Source organism: Erpetoichthys calabaricus, chromosome 1 (assembly GCF_900747795.2).
Source record: "Erpetoichthys calabaricus chromosome 1, fErpCal1.3, whole genome shotgun sequence".
NCBI lineage: Eukaryota > Metazoa > Chordata > Cladistia > Polypteriformes > Polypteridae > Erpetoichthys > Erpetoichthys calabaricus.
The window spans coordinates 64,953,226-64,967,327 of NC_041394.2; the positions used below are offsets into that span (position 1 = coordinate 64,953,226).

General features: G+C 38.0%; 1 protein-coding gene across 1 annotated transcript in view; it reads right to left on the bottom strand.

Annotated features, from left to right (window-relative positions):
• Positions 1-284: 284 nt before the first annotated feature.
• LOC114651176 (allograft inflammatory factor 1-like) overlaps positions 285-14,102 on the bottom strand; it is a 66,965-nt gene continuing 53,147 nt past the window's right edge. The window contains exons 5-6 of the mRNA XM_028801132.2: positions 6,683-6,845; positions 285-875 (exon numbers count right to left, since the gene is read on the bottom strand). Of these exons, the coding sequence (XP_028656965.1) occupies positions 791-875; positions 6,683-6,845 (248 nt within the window). The 3' untranslated portion in view covers positions 285-790. The remainder of the gene's footprint in view (positions 876-6,682; positions 6,846-14,102) is intronic.

A 14,102-nucleotide genomic window follows, 5' to 3' on the forward strand; every position in this document is an offset into this window, starting at 1 on the left:
TGCAACACCATCAGGTACAAACAAGCCTAGATGGGTTCACAGACCGGACTCATGCATACAGCCACAAGGTGCTAATTTAGAATCACTGATTAAACTGACAGAAAAGTTTTTGGACATGGAATTAAAATCAAATTGATGAGACACAAGAAGAGAAGGTGTGAAATTCACACAGACATTACCTTAGTGTAGAATTTGAACCCAGGAACCTAGAGCCATAAGGTAGTGGCACAAAACCACAATTATGATAGTAATGTTGTATACACAAGAATCTTGCATTAACACAGTTTGTAAAAATGTAATAACTTTTATTTAACATGAACAAATAGATTACTGGAAGATGAGTTTCACGTGGTAATTAGTGCACACTTCGGAACAGTGCTTTGCAGGTCTGGTCCATTTTCTTTTGGCTTTGCTTTACTGTGCTTTCAGTTACTTAATAATTCCACCAGGTTACAATAACGTTTTTTTCTTTAGCAGGATTTTTAAATAGCTTTACAAATTCATAAATTTCAAACATGGATACATCTGGAGTCAGTCTCTGTGCCAGCAACTCCTTAGATGTACTTAAAAGAGCATTCGTTTAGAGAAAAGACTGCAAAGAATCCTGTGAGAACTACAGTGATAAGATACTTCTAAAATGCTGTGTTTTGATATGGTGATGGTAAGCTCAGATTTTTGTTTTAGGGAAGATGGGAGAGGTATTTTTCACCTAATAGAAGGGCTCTTCCATTCCTGTATAGAACTTCAGGTGAAACATGGCACTTTTTTGTTGTAGCATTTATTAGGACATCTATGGCAAGTCAGCAATCCCCTTCTTTGGTGGAGGGCCAGTGGGTTTCTCAGGCTCTTTGCCTTTGTCTTCAAACATCAGGATTCTATTAAGGAGAAAAAAAGGTTTAAGGTGAGTAAAACATGTTTGCAGATACATTTAGACAGGACCTGTATAAATGTTAAAATCCATTACGATGCTATTACTTCAAGACTTGTAAGACTACTAACATTCTAGAACTATTTTCAATTTAATCGAGTCCCCATCAAGATTTCACATCTTTAAGTTACAAAAATGTCACGGTGCCTATTAAAAACAGAAAGGAGTAATCAATGAATCTATTTCTTAAGCCACTTAATCCGATTAAGTATTGTAGGAGGCACAGATTCATGTGCAAAGCAGAAGGCTGCACTGGATGGGACATCAGTTGACGATAAGGCACACACCCACCAAGCCAGCTTTGCCTCGCCAATAAAACTAAAACTTATAACTTTGGATTAAAAAAAAAACCAAACAAAATCACACAGTCTCATGGGAAGGAAGCAGATTGCACATACATGGGTGACAGGGCGTTTTCATCGGTGGCGCCGAGGCTGTGGAATGCCCTCCCTGATTACCTGAGAGCCCCACAGTCGACTGAGGCCTTTAAGCGAAACCTAAAAACTCATCTTTTTAGAAAGTCATTTTGTTAAAGTATTTTATAGACTCTTATGTTCTTTTTTTTTTTATTTTATTATTCTATTTTTACTCTGTAGCACTTTGGGATTGCTAAAATATAAAGTGCAATATAAATAAAATTTATTATTATTTATTATTATTATACTGTAGATAGACTGAGATAGGATTTGAACCCAGAACTCTGGAGCTGTGAGGCAGCAGTCCTAACTACCGTGCTAGCATAGACTAGTTAAGAATGATAAAATGTAAAATACCAGTAAACAAGAAGGACTTTATAACCTTTTTCCACTGTTGCTTAGCTTCAATCAGGCAGTAATTAGCTGTGACTGGTTTCTTCTTCTGTTATTGTGATGGCAACAACAACCAGCAATAGAAGGTCAAGTAAATGCCAAACGACAGACAAGCAATATAACAGTTGCTACAAGGCAACATGATAGTAATTGATTTAGCGTCCACAGATGTAGAGAAGAGTATCACTGTACTCTAAAGGCCTTTTCCTCCTTCACCTCCTGGTCTGTTTATTTTTACAGTTTATAAATACACATTCCATTTAGCTGGCGAAAGTCATTTACTGATTGTGTGTCTATGACTGTGTCATGTTAAGTTCTTATGTTGGGTCCTTACTTTTTTCAGTGTACACACTTCAATTAGCTCAGCACATACTAGACTAAACTACCAAAAAGGATTCCATGAGGTCTTAAAAGCCAATGCATGACTTAGTCTTGAAATATTCCATTGAGATCTTAAACCTTTTATGTTTATTGTTAACATGAGCAGTAAAATAAATTCTAACCTATTTAATATTATTTTTTACTAGCAGGGGTAACTGGTGCTGCCCAAGGTGGAATAAAATACAGATGTACACACTAAGGGAGTTTGTTTGCCCCCAAAATATTTTGTTGCCTACTTTGCTGATTGGCACCAAGTCCCTAAAATGCCTCTTGAGGCAATTCCCCTAATAAAGCAAAGGTGCAGTCAGATTGCAGAATGAAACATAGCCTGCACAAATGGCGAATCTGTGCAACACTTGGGGGAGTTGGATCAACATTGTAGATTTGCATATTGGACAAACTAACACATTTAGCTTTGTACATTACATTTACTTCCTTTTTCACTTTTTAACTGAGTGAACAGTGAATTCCAGTGGACTGGTTGTACTGGGGATGGCCCAGTGACTAGTGATACTGCATCACAACTCTAAGTGTTGGATTCAGTCTCTGGTCTCAGGTTATGTGGATTGGGCACATTACTTTTGGATCTGTTGCTTTCTCTAGTAAAAACTTTTCCCATCCACAGCTCAGTGATATGCAGTTAAGATTAATATATGAGTGTAAATTGTATCGATGAAAGTGGGTGTTGGCAGTGTTTGTGTATGTTTACATCATTGTGTACTGCAATAGATAGACACATAGAACTTTATGTGTCCCCAGAGGAAAATCTGATATTTTACAGAACCTCTTTAAATAAATAAATACATAAATAGGAAGATAAGTAAGTAAGTAAATAAATAACTAAATGCACACACACACACTTTGGTCTGAACAAAGAAGAAAATTAAAAAGAAAGAAAAATTCTGACTTGTCTGACACAATCCCATTAAGGCACAGGTGTCAAACTCCGGTCCTGGAGGGCCGCAGTGGCTGCAGGTTTTCATTCTGTCCTTGTTCATTTGTGACATGTTTTTGCTAATAATTAACTTCTTTGCCTTAGTTTTAATTAACTTGACTCAGACCCCTTACTTGTCTCTTTTTCCTTAATTAGCAGCTAAACAATAATGAGACACAAAACAAGCCGCCACATGACCAGCTCACCTGTGCCCAGCACATAATATCTGAAAATAACGGTCTCAGTAAGGTTGATCTCTCAGGTCACCAAAACATTTTGACGATGTTCTTAGAAAAACAGAAAATCAACAGTTTTAGAAATGTCTGCCGTGGCAGAATGAGAGCAGCAACAAGCTGTGGAATTGAATAACTAGTTTAATTAACAGCAAGAATCAGCTTTTCATTAAGAGACTGGTTGGAGTGAAAATTGGTTCGAGTTTGAAATCCCAATTTAGCTGGTCATCTGTCAGCTTGTTTCACATCTCATTTCTGTTTGGCTCTCATTTAATGAAGAAAGGAATAAATTCAGAGGACTGAATCCATAAAAACAGGGCTATTAAAATGAAGGGAAAATGAGTTAATTAGCAATGAAAACTGGTCAGTGATTAGGAAAAGGGTTAGAATGAAAACCTGCAGCCACTGCGGCCCTCCAGGCGTGGAGTTTGACACCCCTGCATTAAGGCATTATGCACAGGTATTGCTGTAGGTATAAAGGAGCCCCGATAGTGTTTCTTGACACAATTCTGCTGAATAATTTGTTGGCTAAAAATACTTATTAGTGTATCAGAGAAAGGATATGCAGCCTTTTTCATAATGACACTCCGTTTTGTTTAAACTCCTTCATTTGCTGCTACCCACAGGGGGTCCACAGTGTGTCCTATAACTGAAATTGCCTTTTTAATTAGCCTGTTGATTCAGTGGACCTCTCTTGAAGTGATGTTACTGGCCCAGCACACCATAGCATAGAAAATTGCCCTAGCTCACACAGACTTATAGAAGATATGAAGGTTGAACAATGGACTACTATCCTTTCCCGAGATGGTTTCTTCATTGTGAACAATGCTGACAGAACTGGTTTTGACTGCCTGTGACCTTATAAAGGTAAAGCAAAATGAGAAACTGAATGATGGTTTCTTAGTGGAGTAGCATGTCAGAGAAATGATTAGTGCTATTGCCTGCCAGTTTCCAAGACTAGCCACCATCTCTATATAACCTTCTGCTCTCCTTGTGTTGCAATGATTTTTTTCTCTTTGCACATTGGTTTCCATATATGTGTGAAAGATGTGCATGCTGCCTTTATTGGTAAGCCTAAGCTATGTTTAGGTGTATGAATGAGTCCTGCCATCAGACAGAATCTCATTGACGTTCGGCTCCAGCCAGATGTCTGATGCTGCCTGATTAAGCTATATCTCTCCATGAGCCAAGAATAGAAAAGTCAAATCAAAAAATGAAATATTGGATAGCTTGGATTCTAACTTCTCATATGGGAAGTTAACATCAGCTCCATTGTTAGGAAGGCTATTTTTCTAAATCAGTTAAAGAATTCAGTACTACACTATGATTACTGAGTCGATCTTAATGTCCTCCATTACTGAATGATTTGGACCAATTGCCCTAGGACAAGACAAGACTTCAACATAGCATTTCGGCTGCAGAGAAAATAATTGGGTGTGATTTGCCCAGACTTCAAGATTTATGTAAAGCATGCATGCAAAGATTATCTCCCAGATGTAATATCATTCAAGCCCTCTCTTTTGGGAAATGTTCACACAGCACTAAAGGTTATTATGACATGGTATAAAGACTGTCTTTTCCCAAACACATTACTTCTTATTATTTTTTATCTATTTCTAAATGTTCACATTTTATACTAGATAAGTTGTTATTTGTATATAGTACTTGAACTATAATCTTATTTTGTATTTATTTGTAAATTGTATTACAATGATTGTGTTATGTGTATGTTTTAAATGCATCAGTGTAAGCAAACCACAGCTCAGATTCCTTTTACACTACGTGCAAATATATATGGCTAATAAAGTAATTAGATAGATAGATAGATAGATAGATAGATAGATAGATAGATAGATAGATAGATAGATAGATAGATAGATAGATAGATAGATAGATAGATAGATAGATAGATAGATAGATACTTTATTAATCCCAAGGGGAAATTCACATACTCCAGCAGCAGCATACTGATAAAGAAAATATTAAATTAAAGAGTGATAACAATGCAGGTATACAGACAGTCAATAACTTTGAATAATGTTAATGTTTAATCTCCCCGCCCCCCAAAGGGTGGAATTAAATAGTCGCATAGTGTGGGGGAGGAACGATCTCCTCAGTCTGTCAGTGGAGCAGGACATTGACAGCAGTCCGTCGCTGAAGCTGCTCCTCTGTATGGAGATGACATGGTTTAGTGGATGCAGTGGATTCTCCATAATTGACAGGAGCCTGCTCAGTGCCCGTCGCTCTGCCACGGATGTCAAACTGTCCAGCTCTGTGCCTACAATAGAGCCTGCCTTCCATTGCATTCCATTCCATGATGGCTCATTTGTTAGAGCTCCCACCTAATAGCGCCAAAATTATGGAGTTAATTCCCATTTGAATCGTTGTCTGTTTTTTGTTTGTATGTCCTTCCCATGGGTTTCTTAAGAGTACTCTGGTTTTCTTCTGACATAACAGAGATATGTGTCCTGATTTAATAAAAAACTCTAAACTTTCTGAGTAAGTTAGTGAGTGATTGGTGATTTAAATCTGGTATGAATGAGTGCACATGTGACTTATGATGAACTGGTATTACGTCCATGATTGACTACTGCCTTGTACCCAGTGATGTTGAACACAAACCCTGGTCAGGTAGAGAGTAATCAGTCTGTTTTAGACATTGAAACTACTACTGTGTAGACAACATGCTGATTGTATGCCACTCCATTCCCTGTATAACTAACTTACTGCATCTCCAGAGAGCCACAGTCTGGAAAAGAACAGAAAGCCTCCAGAAATGCAACGGAGTATAACATTCAAGATGTCTCTTTTCCAGATTCACACACTTTATTTATCATGATTTTTTATTCCTCATTTAAAGATACCCAAACTCACACAGAAAAGTAAAGGCTAGATCTGTAAACCTGTACCTACTTAGGTGTCATGTAATGCTTTAAATGTCGCTTCTTTCATTTCAATTGGATTTTAATGGCCTCAGTATGATTTATTACCTTCTGTTTTATTAAAATCAATATACAGTCCTGTTTCAAATGCTGAATTTGCACTTTTTGTTAAGTAAAATCAAAACAACATAACAATTCTAAAAAAAGAATATAGACTGTTTTTAAAAATAATTTAAAAATATGCAGCAGCCACAACAGATCGATGCTACTCTGATTTTTTTCAGAGTGTTCAAAACTAATAATGTTTTACTGAGTCAAAACATGTATACTTTTGTGCTGTGTTCTTCACTAAATGTTCATCTTTGTTAAATCCAAAATCCTAAGCCAAGTCTGACCTAAATTAAATATTTGTTGTACTTTCACGTCTCCAAGTATTGAATCATGAATGAGCTGTGCAGATGAGCTTTTTTTTGCCTGTTTGGATTGTCAACTGTGTTTATACAATATTGACTCACAGTTTTAAAATGGCTGATTTCTTCCCCAGCATCATGCAGATGAAGTCTTTATAGCTGATGGTTTCACCAAATCCTCCTGTCACTTCAGATATCATCTTTTTGAGCTCCAAATGAGTCTTGGGCACACCCAGCTTTTCCAGCATCCTTTTCAGGCCCATTATGTCTAAATCAAAGAAAGAGAAGGCTTGGTGTATATGAACATTTTTATTGACCCTAGATGAAATGTAGGAAGGCAGTTAGAAACAAATAACTTTGTCATCTCTGAGTAAACTCTTCCAACACATTTCTAGAACACTGTAGAGACTGCATATATAGTGAAAAGGAATATTAAAGCAATGGGTGAGTACAGAACACCATGTTCTCAAACTCAATCAATCTCTGTTAACACCATGTTGGGCTGGAGAAGCACCCAGGACAAAGGTACATGTTTATTGCAGGACCACCTACACACATTCCATTACGATGTCAATTTAGAGTAAAAAATTAAGACACAAGCATGGAAATGGAACCCATAACACTGGATCCATGTGGCAGCAGTACAAACCAGTGCACCACCCACTAAAGTATGTATCCATGTAAAATAGGGCTGCTGCAGATAATCATGAAGACACATGTACAGCAGGCAACATGGCTATAATTCAATGCAATTCAAGCAATCCATTCATCTTCTTAACCCACTTAATTAGATTTTTAATTTTCTGTACTGTATCAGATGCAAAGATCAAAATAATTGTGGATGAGCTGAGAGTCCATGGAAGAGAAACATGTGACTCTAACTGTATAGTTAAACCCATCTCAAGAGAATTCAAAAGCACAAAACAATGGTGCAAATGCCTTACTTGTATTTTAGCAAATGGTACACAGGCAGAGTAAGTGAATGCATAGTGAGTCAGGATCAGGAACTAAAACCACCAACTTGCTGGTTTAAAGTCCTATGCTTCAGCAATTAGACCACATAACTTAACTTAACTTTTTGAAACCTGCTTAATACAATTCAGACTCATGGTGGGTCAGAGCAAATCCTGGAAGCACTGGGCACAAGACAGGAGCCAGCCTTGGATAGAGTGCCAGTTTATCACACAGATCAGTCACACACAAATCCACACAGGGTTAATTTAAAATCACAAATTAAAAAATAAAACACACACATCTTTGGGGATATTAGAGGAAAAATAGAATGCAATTAGGGAAAACACCCTAAAGAGAAGGAAACAGGCATACTCCACATCAACAAAGACCAGGCATTGGATTCGAATTCAAGACTCAGAATCCGTAAGGCAGAAGTTTTAGCCCCTAAGTTGGCTAAATGTAACACGATAGGTTACATCAAAACTAATCTCTAAGCATTCCCAGGAAACAAGTGAGGAAAAAACAACATTAAGATGAACTGCTACATTGCAGGTTAAAGCCAATGTATATAAGCAAATGCAAATTCCTTTAGGTGATATTGTTGGCCACATCCTTAATATACTCCAGAGCCTACATTCTGAAATTTTAAAACATCCCCCAGACAGTACTAAGTTTGTCGAAATCAATTAGCATCTCAGTGTTGAAAGCATGCATGGTATAAAACCTTGTCAAAAGCTCTTTTGCTGTTGTTTTCATGAAAAACTTCAGAACTTGTGACATCCATTCTATACACACAGATTATATTTATATTGTATTTATATTGGGCGGCATGGTGGTGCAGTGGTAGTGCTGCTGCCTCGCTGCAAGGAGACCCGGGTTTGCTTTCTGGGTCCTCCTTTTGTGGAGTTTGCATGTTCTCCCCATGTCTGCGTGGGTTTGCTCCGTTTCCTCCCAAAGATATGCAGGTTAGGTGTATTGGTGATCCTCAGTTGTCCCTGGTGTGTGTCCTGCGGTGGGTTGGCACCCTGCCCGGGATTTGTTCCTGCCTTGCGCCCTGTGCTGGCTGGAATTGGCTCCAGCAGACCCCTGTGACCCTGTGTTAGGATATAGTGGATTGGAGAATGACTGATTGTATTTATATTAACCATGATAGTATATAAATGTTGTAGTAGTCACAAATCACTGCTCACCAATGGTGAAGCATGCAACATATCAGTTAAATGCCAACCTAAATATCTGCTTAAGGAATGTACTGCTGTTATTATTGTGGTGATGTACATTTCCTTAGTTCCAAAACTAAGAAAAAACTGGCTGTACTCTATGGCAGGGATGTCGAACTCCAGGCCTGGCGTGCCGCAGTGGCTACAGGTTTTCATTCTAACCCTATTCCTAATCAGTGACCAGTTTTCACTGCTAATTAATTCCTTTTCCCTTCATTTTAATTGCCCTGTTTTTAAGGATTCAGTCCTCTCAATTGATTTTTTTCTTCATTAAATGACAACCAAACTGAAATGAGACGTGAGACGAGCCAACAGATGACCAGCTAAATCAGGGCTTCAGACTCCAACCAATTTCACTCCAACCAGTTTCTTAATGAGGAGCCAATCCTTGCTGTTAATTAAACCTGTTATTTAAATTCACAGCTTGTTGATGCTCTCATTCTGCTATAGCAGACATTTCCAAAACTGTTGATTTTCTGTTTTTTCTAAGAACACCTTCAAAATGTTTTGGTGACCGGAGACATCTACCTTACTGAGACCTTCACCTTTCTTTATTTCCACATATTGTGTGATGGGCACAGGTGAGCTGGTCATGTGGCGGCTTGTTTTGTGTCTCATTATTGTTTTGCTGCTTAAGGAACAAAATAATTCAGAGGTCAATTAAACTTAAGGCAAAAGAAGTTAATTGGCAGCAAAAACAGGTCACTAATTAAGAAGATGGTTAGAATGAAAACCTGCAGCCACTGCGGCCCTCAAGGACTAGAGTTTGACGCCCCTGCTCTTGGAGTCATGAGCAAACTGCATATCTTCAATGGCTTTTTTATTATTGTTTGAAGTTTAAATCATGCACAAGTCTAATCAGATCTCCTCCTTTACTACATGAGGAAAGAACACAAATGAAGTATATAAGTCTGTAACCCCTCACCCATCTCCCTCCACCATGGTTATTCAGACTTACTATATTAATCTTGTTCAAATGTGTGAAATTGGTGAAAAAGCAGATAAGAATATGGGCAAAAGCAATTGCATCAGAAAAATAGGAATGTTTCAATTACAAAGATTGGAATATGCTCAAGGAAGCTACTATCTGTAGCCATTTCACCAACATGGATGACCATGAAGCATCTATGACAGGATATATCAGGAAGTGTATAGAAGATGTCTTTGTCTCTATGTCTATCACAACAAAAGACAGACAGAAGCCATGGATGATTACAAAGGTGTGCATTCTTCTCAAAACATGTGATGCCCTCTTCAGATTGGGTGACAAGACAGCTGTCAGAATATTAATGCCAAACTGTCCCATGTGCACAGAGAAGCTAAGCACAACTATAGTCATAAAATCCATGGCCATTTTCAGGGCACCAGAGACATGTGTGGCAGAGTATTTAGTTTATCTCTTCCTGCAAAAGTGCTGTGTTTGTCCACCACTGACTCTATTCAGAGAAAATCCATTCTGGTTTACGTGCTCAAGGAATATGAAGAGCAGATGGCAGACATCCTCACAGACATCTCCAACATCTCCCTAAAGCAAAGTGGTCATCCTTACATGCTTACATGAAGGTCATCACCTTCATAATAGCATCAAAGACGTTAACCATCTCCTGCCTTAATTACTACAGTCCCAAGGCGGTCATATCAGACCTACTGAAGGAATTCAAGAGGTAAATCATAGGCTACATAAAAGCCTGGCTGCCTACTGGACTTGATCTCTTCTACTTTGCATGTCACCCTTAATATTCCACATAGAACATCATATCCCCATCCTTCAAGTGACCCTTTCCCACCCAATAAAAAAGACACATTATATTGCTGTTTATTGACTTTAATTCATTTATTTAACACAATAATTACCAAAAATTGATATAGAAGATGAAACTTCTGGACTTTAGTACCTCCTTCTGCAACTGGATTCTAATCTTGTTAAATGTGAGACCTCAGAAATTAAAAATTATGATCAACACCTTCAGCACCGCATCATTCTAGCACAGCTCAGCACCAAGGCTGTGTGCTGAACTCACAGCTGTTCACAGTGCTGAGTCACAAATGTTCTGCTAAGTGTAGCTCTAATCATGAAAGTTGCTGATGATACAACACTGGTGGGCTTCATCAGCAACAATAATGAGTCAGCGTACAGAGTGGAGTTGGAGCTGCTAGCAGACTCGTGCAACAATAACAATTTGTCTAATAATGTGGATAAAACAAAAAAAGGAATATACTAAACCCTTTCAACTTTACATCAACGGCTCCACTATAGACTGGATTAAGTCTGCCACAGGCCCTTAACAAAGAGTTAATATTTTAACCATGCAGTGCCCAGACACCAGGTCATTTAATACAGCATAGTATTTCTCTCTCTTGATTTCAGTACAAGTCTTGATCATGTCATCTGGATCTCCTTGGTCATTATGGTGCATGGATACTCCATTTCCTCATTGAAATGCCTTGGTGAATCGGATTCGCAGATACTCCAGCATTTAATAGAGTAGGAGGGGTGGATTCACCCTTGGTCATTTCAACTCATGGATACTTATTATTTCATCTAGGGTGGTTTGGATTAGGGTAATTGGGGGAAAGGCTCCTTGGTGCACATCAAGAATGCCCTGATGGAGAAAATCTATCTTAAATGACATATTGTGCTATATGGTTTTGTGTACTTGAAGCAAGTTGTCATACAGCATTATGCAGTTTGGTGCTCTGTAGGTGCCTAGAGATTTCTCAGCAACATCCCTGAATGCCTTCCATGGGATTTCCTTCAGCGCCACTAGCAGATCTTTGAACCTCTTGTCATTGATGGCATGTTTGATTTATGGACTAACAAAAATCCTTCCTTAATCTGTTATTTGTGGAAAAATTGGTCTAAAATATCAAAATGTTACACCTTTCATTATTCATCACTTTAACAATTTTTTTTCATCATTCCAGATTTACAAGAAGAGGAGGCAAAAATATATTTGTTGCGTTGACAAGTGGTTTATGTGCCAAACTTTTCTGCCCTGGAAGCAAAGGCTTACAGAGATGCCAGTTGTTTTTAACCTAATGTGACTTTTTAACACAGCTGTCCCATTTGCAAATGAAGCCACAGCACTTCGTATATCTGAGCTGCAGTGCTACTACTCTTAGATTACCTCAGATGTTGTACTTGTAGTTGTTGTAGTGTCTATGTGTGCTTATAATATGAGAGGAAATCACAAAAATGGAATGTTACGACCTACTCTACACTTGTTTTTATACTCTCATTTGGTGTCTACCTTAATTGGGTCCTGCCCTATTTACCCACTTAAGTTGCTTATTAATTAACTCACCTGGGTTATGGGTGGGGTGTAGGTTTATAAATTAAGCTTCTTTGGGTTTTAGGTCAGGGTCAGGTATGGAGAGTTACGGTTGGATGTTCTGGCTTTGAGTTTTTGGTTGCTTATCCTCTTTAATAAAAATCCTTGTGTGCGTCTTCTGGTGAAGTGCGCTGGGCACGGTGCGATGCACGATATTACTGTCAGAGAAAGTTAGAGGTGTTTTACGGAAATACAAACCAGTATTACTGCGAGAGGAAATTAAAAGGCACACAATACAGTGACTCATATTACAGCCACATACAAGCCAGTATTACTGTCAGAGGAGTTTAAAGGCATATTACCGACGCGCACGCCTGTATTACCGTCAGAGAAAATTAAAGGTATACTACAGACATACAAGCCAGCGGACGCGCAAGACGGTATTACTGTCACAGCAAATTAAAGACACACAATACACGGCGGCAGCACACGAGGAATGGTCAGCTCAGCAAGTAAACATCAACAAAAGAAAGGCTGAAAGAAATAATAATACGACCAACAAAAAGAATGAGGTCAAAGTCCCTTGCCATTTAATATAGACTGCGCCTACTAATGTTTATGCACTACCGTTCTAGCGCCTTTTATTGTAACAGGCTAAATGACTAAAGAAACAGTTGTAAACTAGCCATCTAAATAATAAATGCAAATAGGTTTATCTAGCTGTAAACTTTGTGACGTTACACAGCTATGTTAGTGTGGTTCTCCTGCCTTGCTTGTTTTATGTAATTTTCTCCATATTACGTGTTGTGTTTATTTGACATGGAGCCTGTTTTTATTTAGCTGGTTTAGTTTTTTTGTGTTTTGTCTCTCTCTCGTATGCAGCCTATTTATAGAGCCTTGACTTTTTTTCAAGTTGTACCAGAGCCACACTTTTTGGATCTTGATATATTTTTTTTTTCAACATCACACAATTAGAAATTATATGACCCGGCTTTCTACAATAAGAACAAACACGCTTTTGGTCTACTGCTACATTACTAGAAGTCACCGATTTATCCTGTAATAACTTCTGATGAGAGGACCCATTCAAACCTCTGTTTTTTATTATTTCCTCACCAGAATATTTTTGTGGAGTAAATAGTTTTATGGGTAAGAACAAATACATCAGGTAATACAGCTGCTTCAGAAACTTTTTACTCATTTAAATAGGTCACAATTCATTCTGGAAGGCAATTTTTAAAATCCTCAAGCAAGACTAAATCTCTGAGCTGTTGAAATTGTTTAGCACAGATGCACACCATCGATCAAAAAGGTTCTCCTTTTCTCGAGCAAACTCCACAAAAAAGTTTGATTAACCTGTTTCGTATGATTTCTGAACTTTTGTCGATATGCCTCTGGAATCAGCTCATAAGACCGCAACACAGAATTTTCAACCACCTCATAAAGTTAGACTGTTCAGCGGAAAGAGCAGAACACACTTGTGCTTTTCCACTTCATTTGCATTGCAACAATAATATCTAGACATCTATTACCCAATGTAATACAGTTGCAACATGTTCAAATACAGTAAAATACTTAGACTTCAGTTTCTTTAAAAGAAGGAACTAAACAAATGTTTAGTAATATCAAAATCATTAGAAGGATTAGGTCAAGAATGGTCAGTATTTAAGACCTCAACTTAAAGTTCACGAAGTTGAGTGGTTCGTCTAGTTTCAGATTCCATCCTTCTCATCTCCATTTCCATAGCCACTTTTCTTTCAGGCTCTCTGACTTTCAGTTCTTCCAATCTAAGCTCCTGTAATTTAAATTCTTGTTGTTTTAACTGAAGATCAAGTTCTTAAACTATAATAGCTGTATTTTTGACAGGAACATCAAAACAATGCTCAGCTACCTCACCTGGCTGTGTACTTCCTACATCAATAGGAGTTACAACAGTAGCTTCTGAGAGCAATGTGGGTTCTGCCTCAGCACAAATATCAGGCAATGCAACATCACCTTCCATAATACTTGCTGAAACTTCTCTGTCAAGTAATATCCCCAATGTTATTAAATTACACTTAAGTTCAGACTTAAATTTCA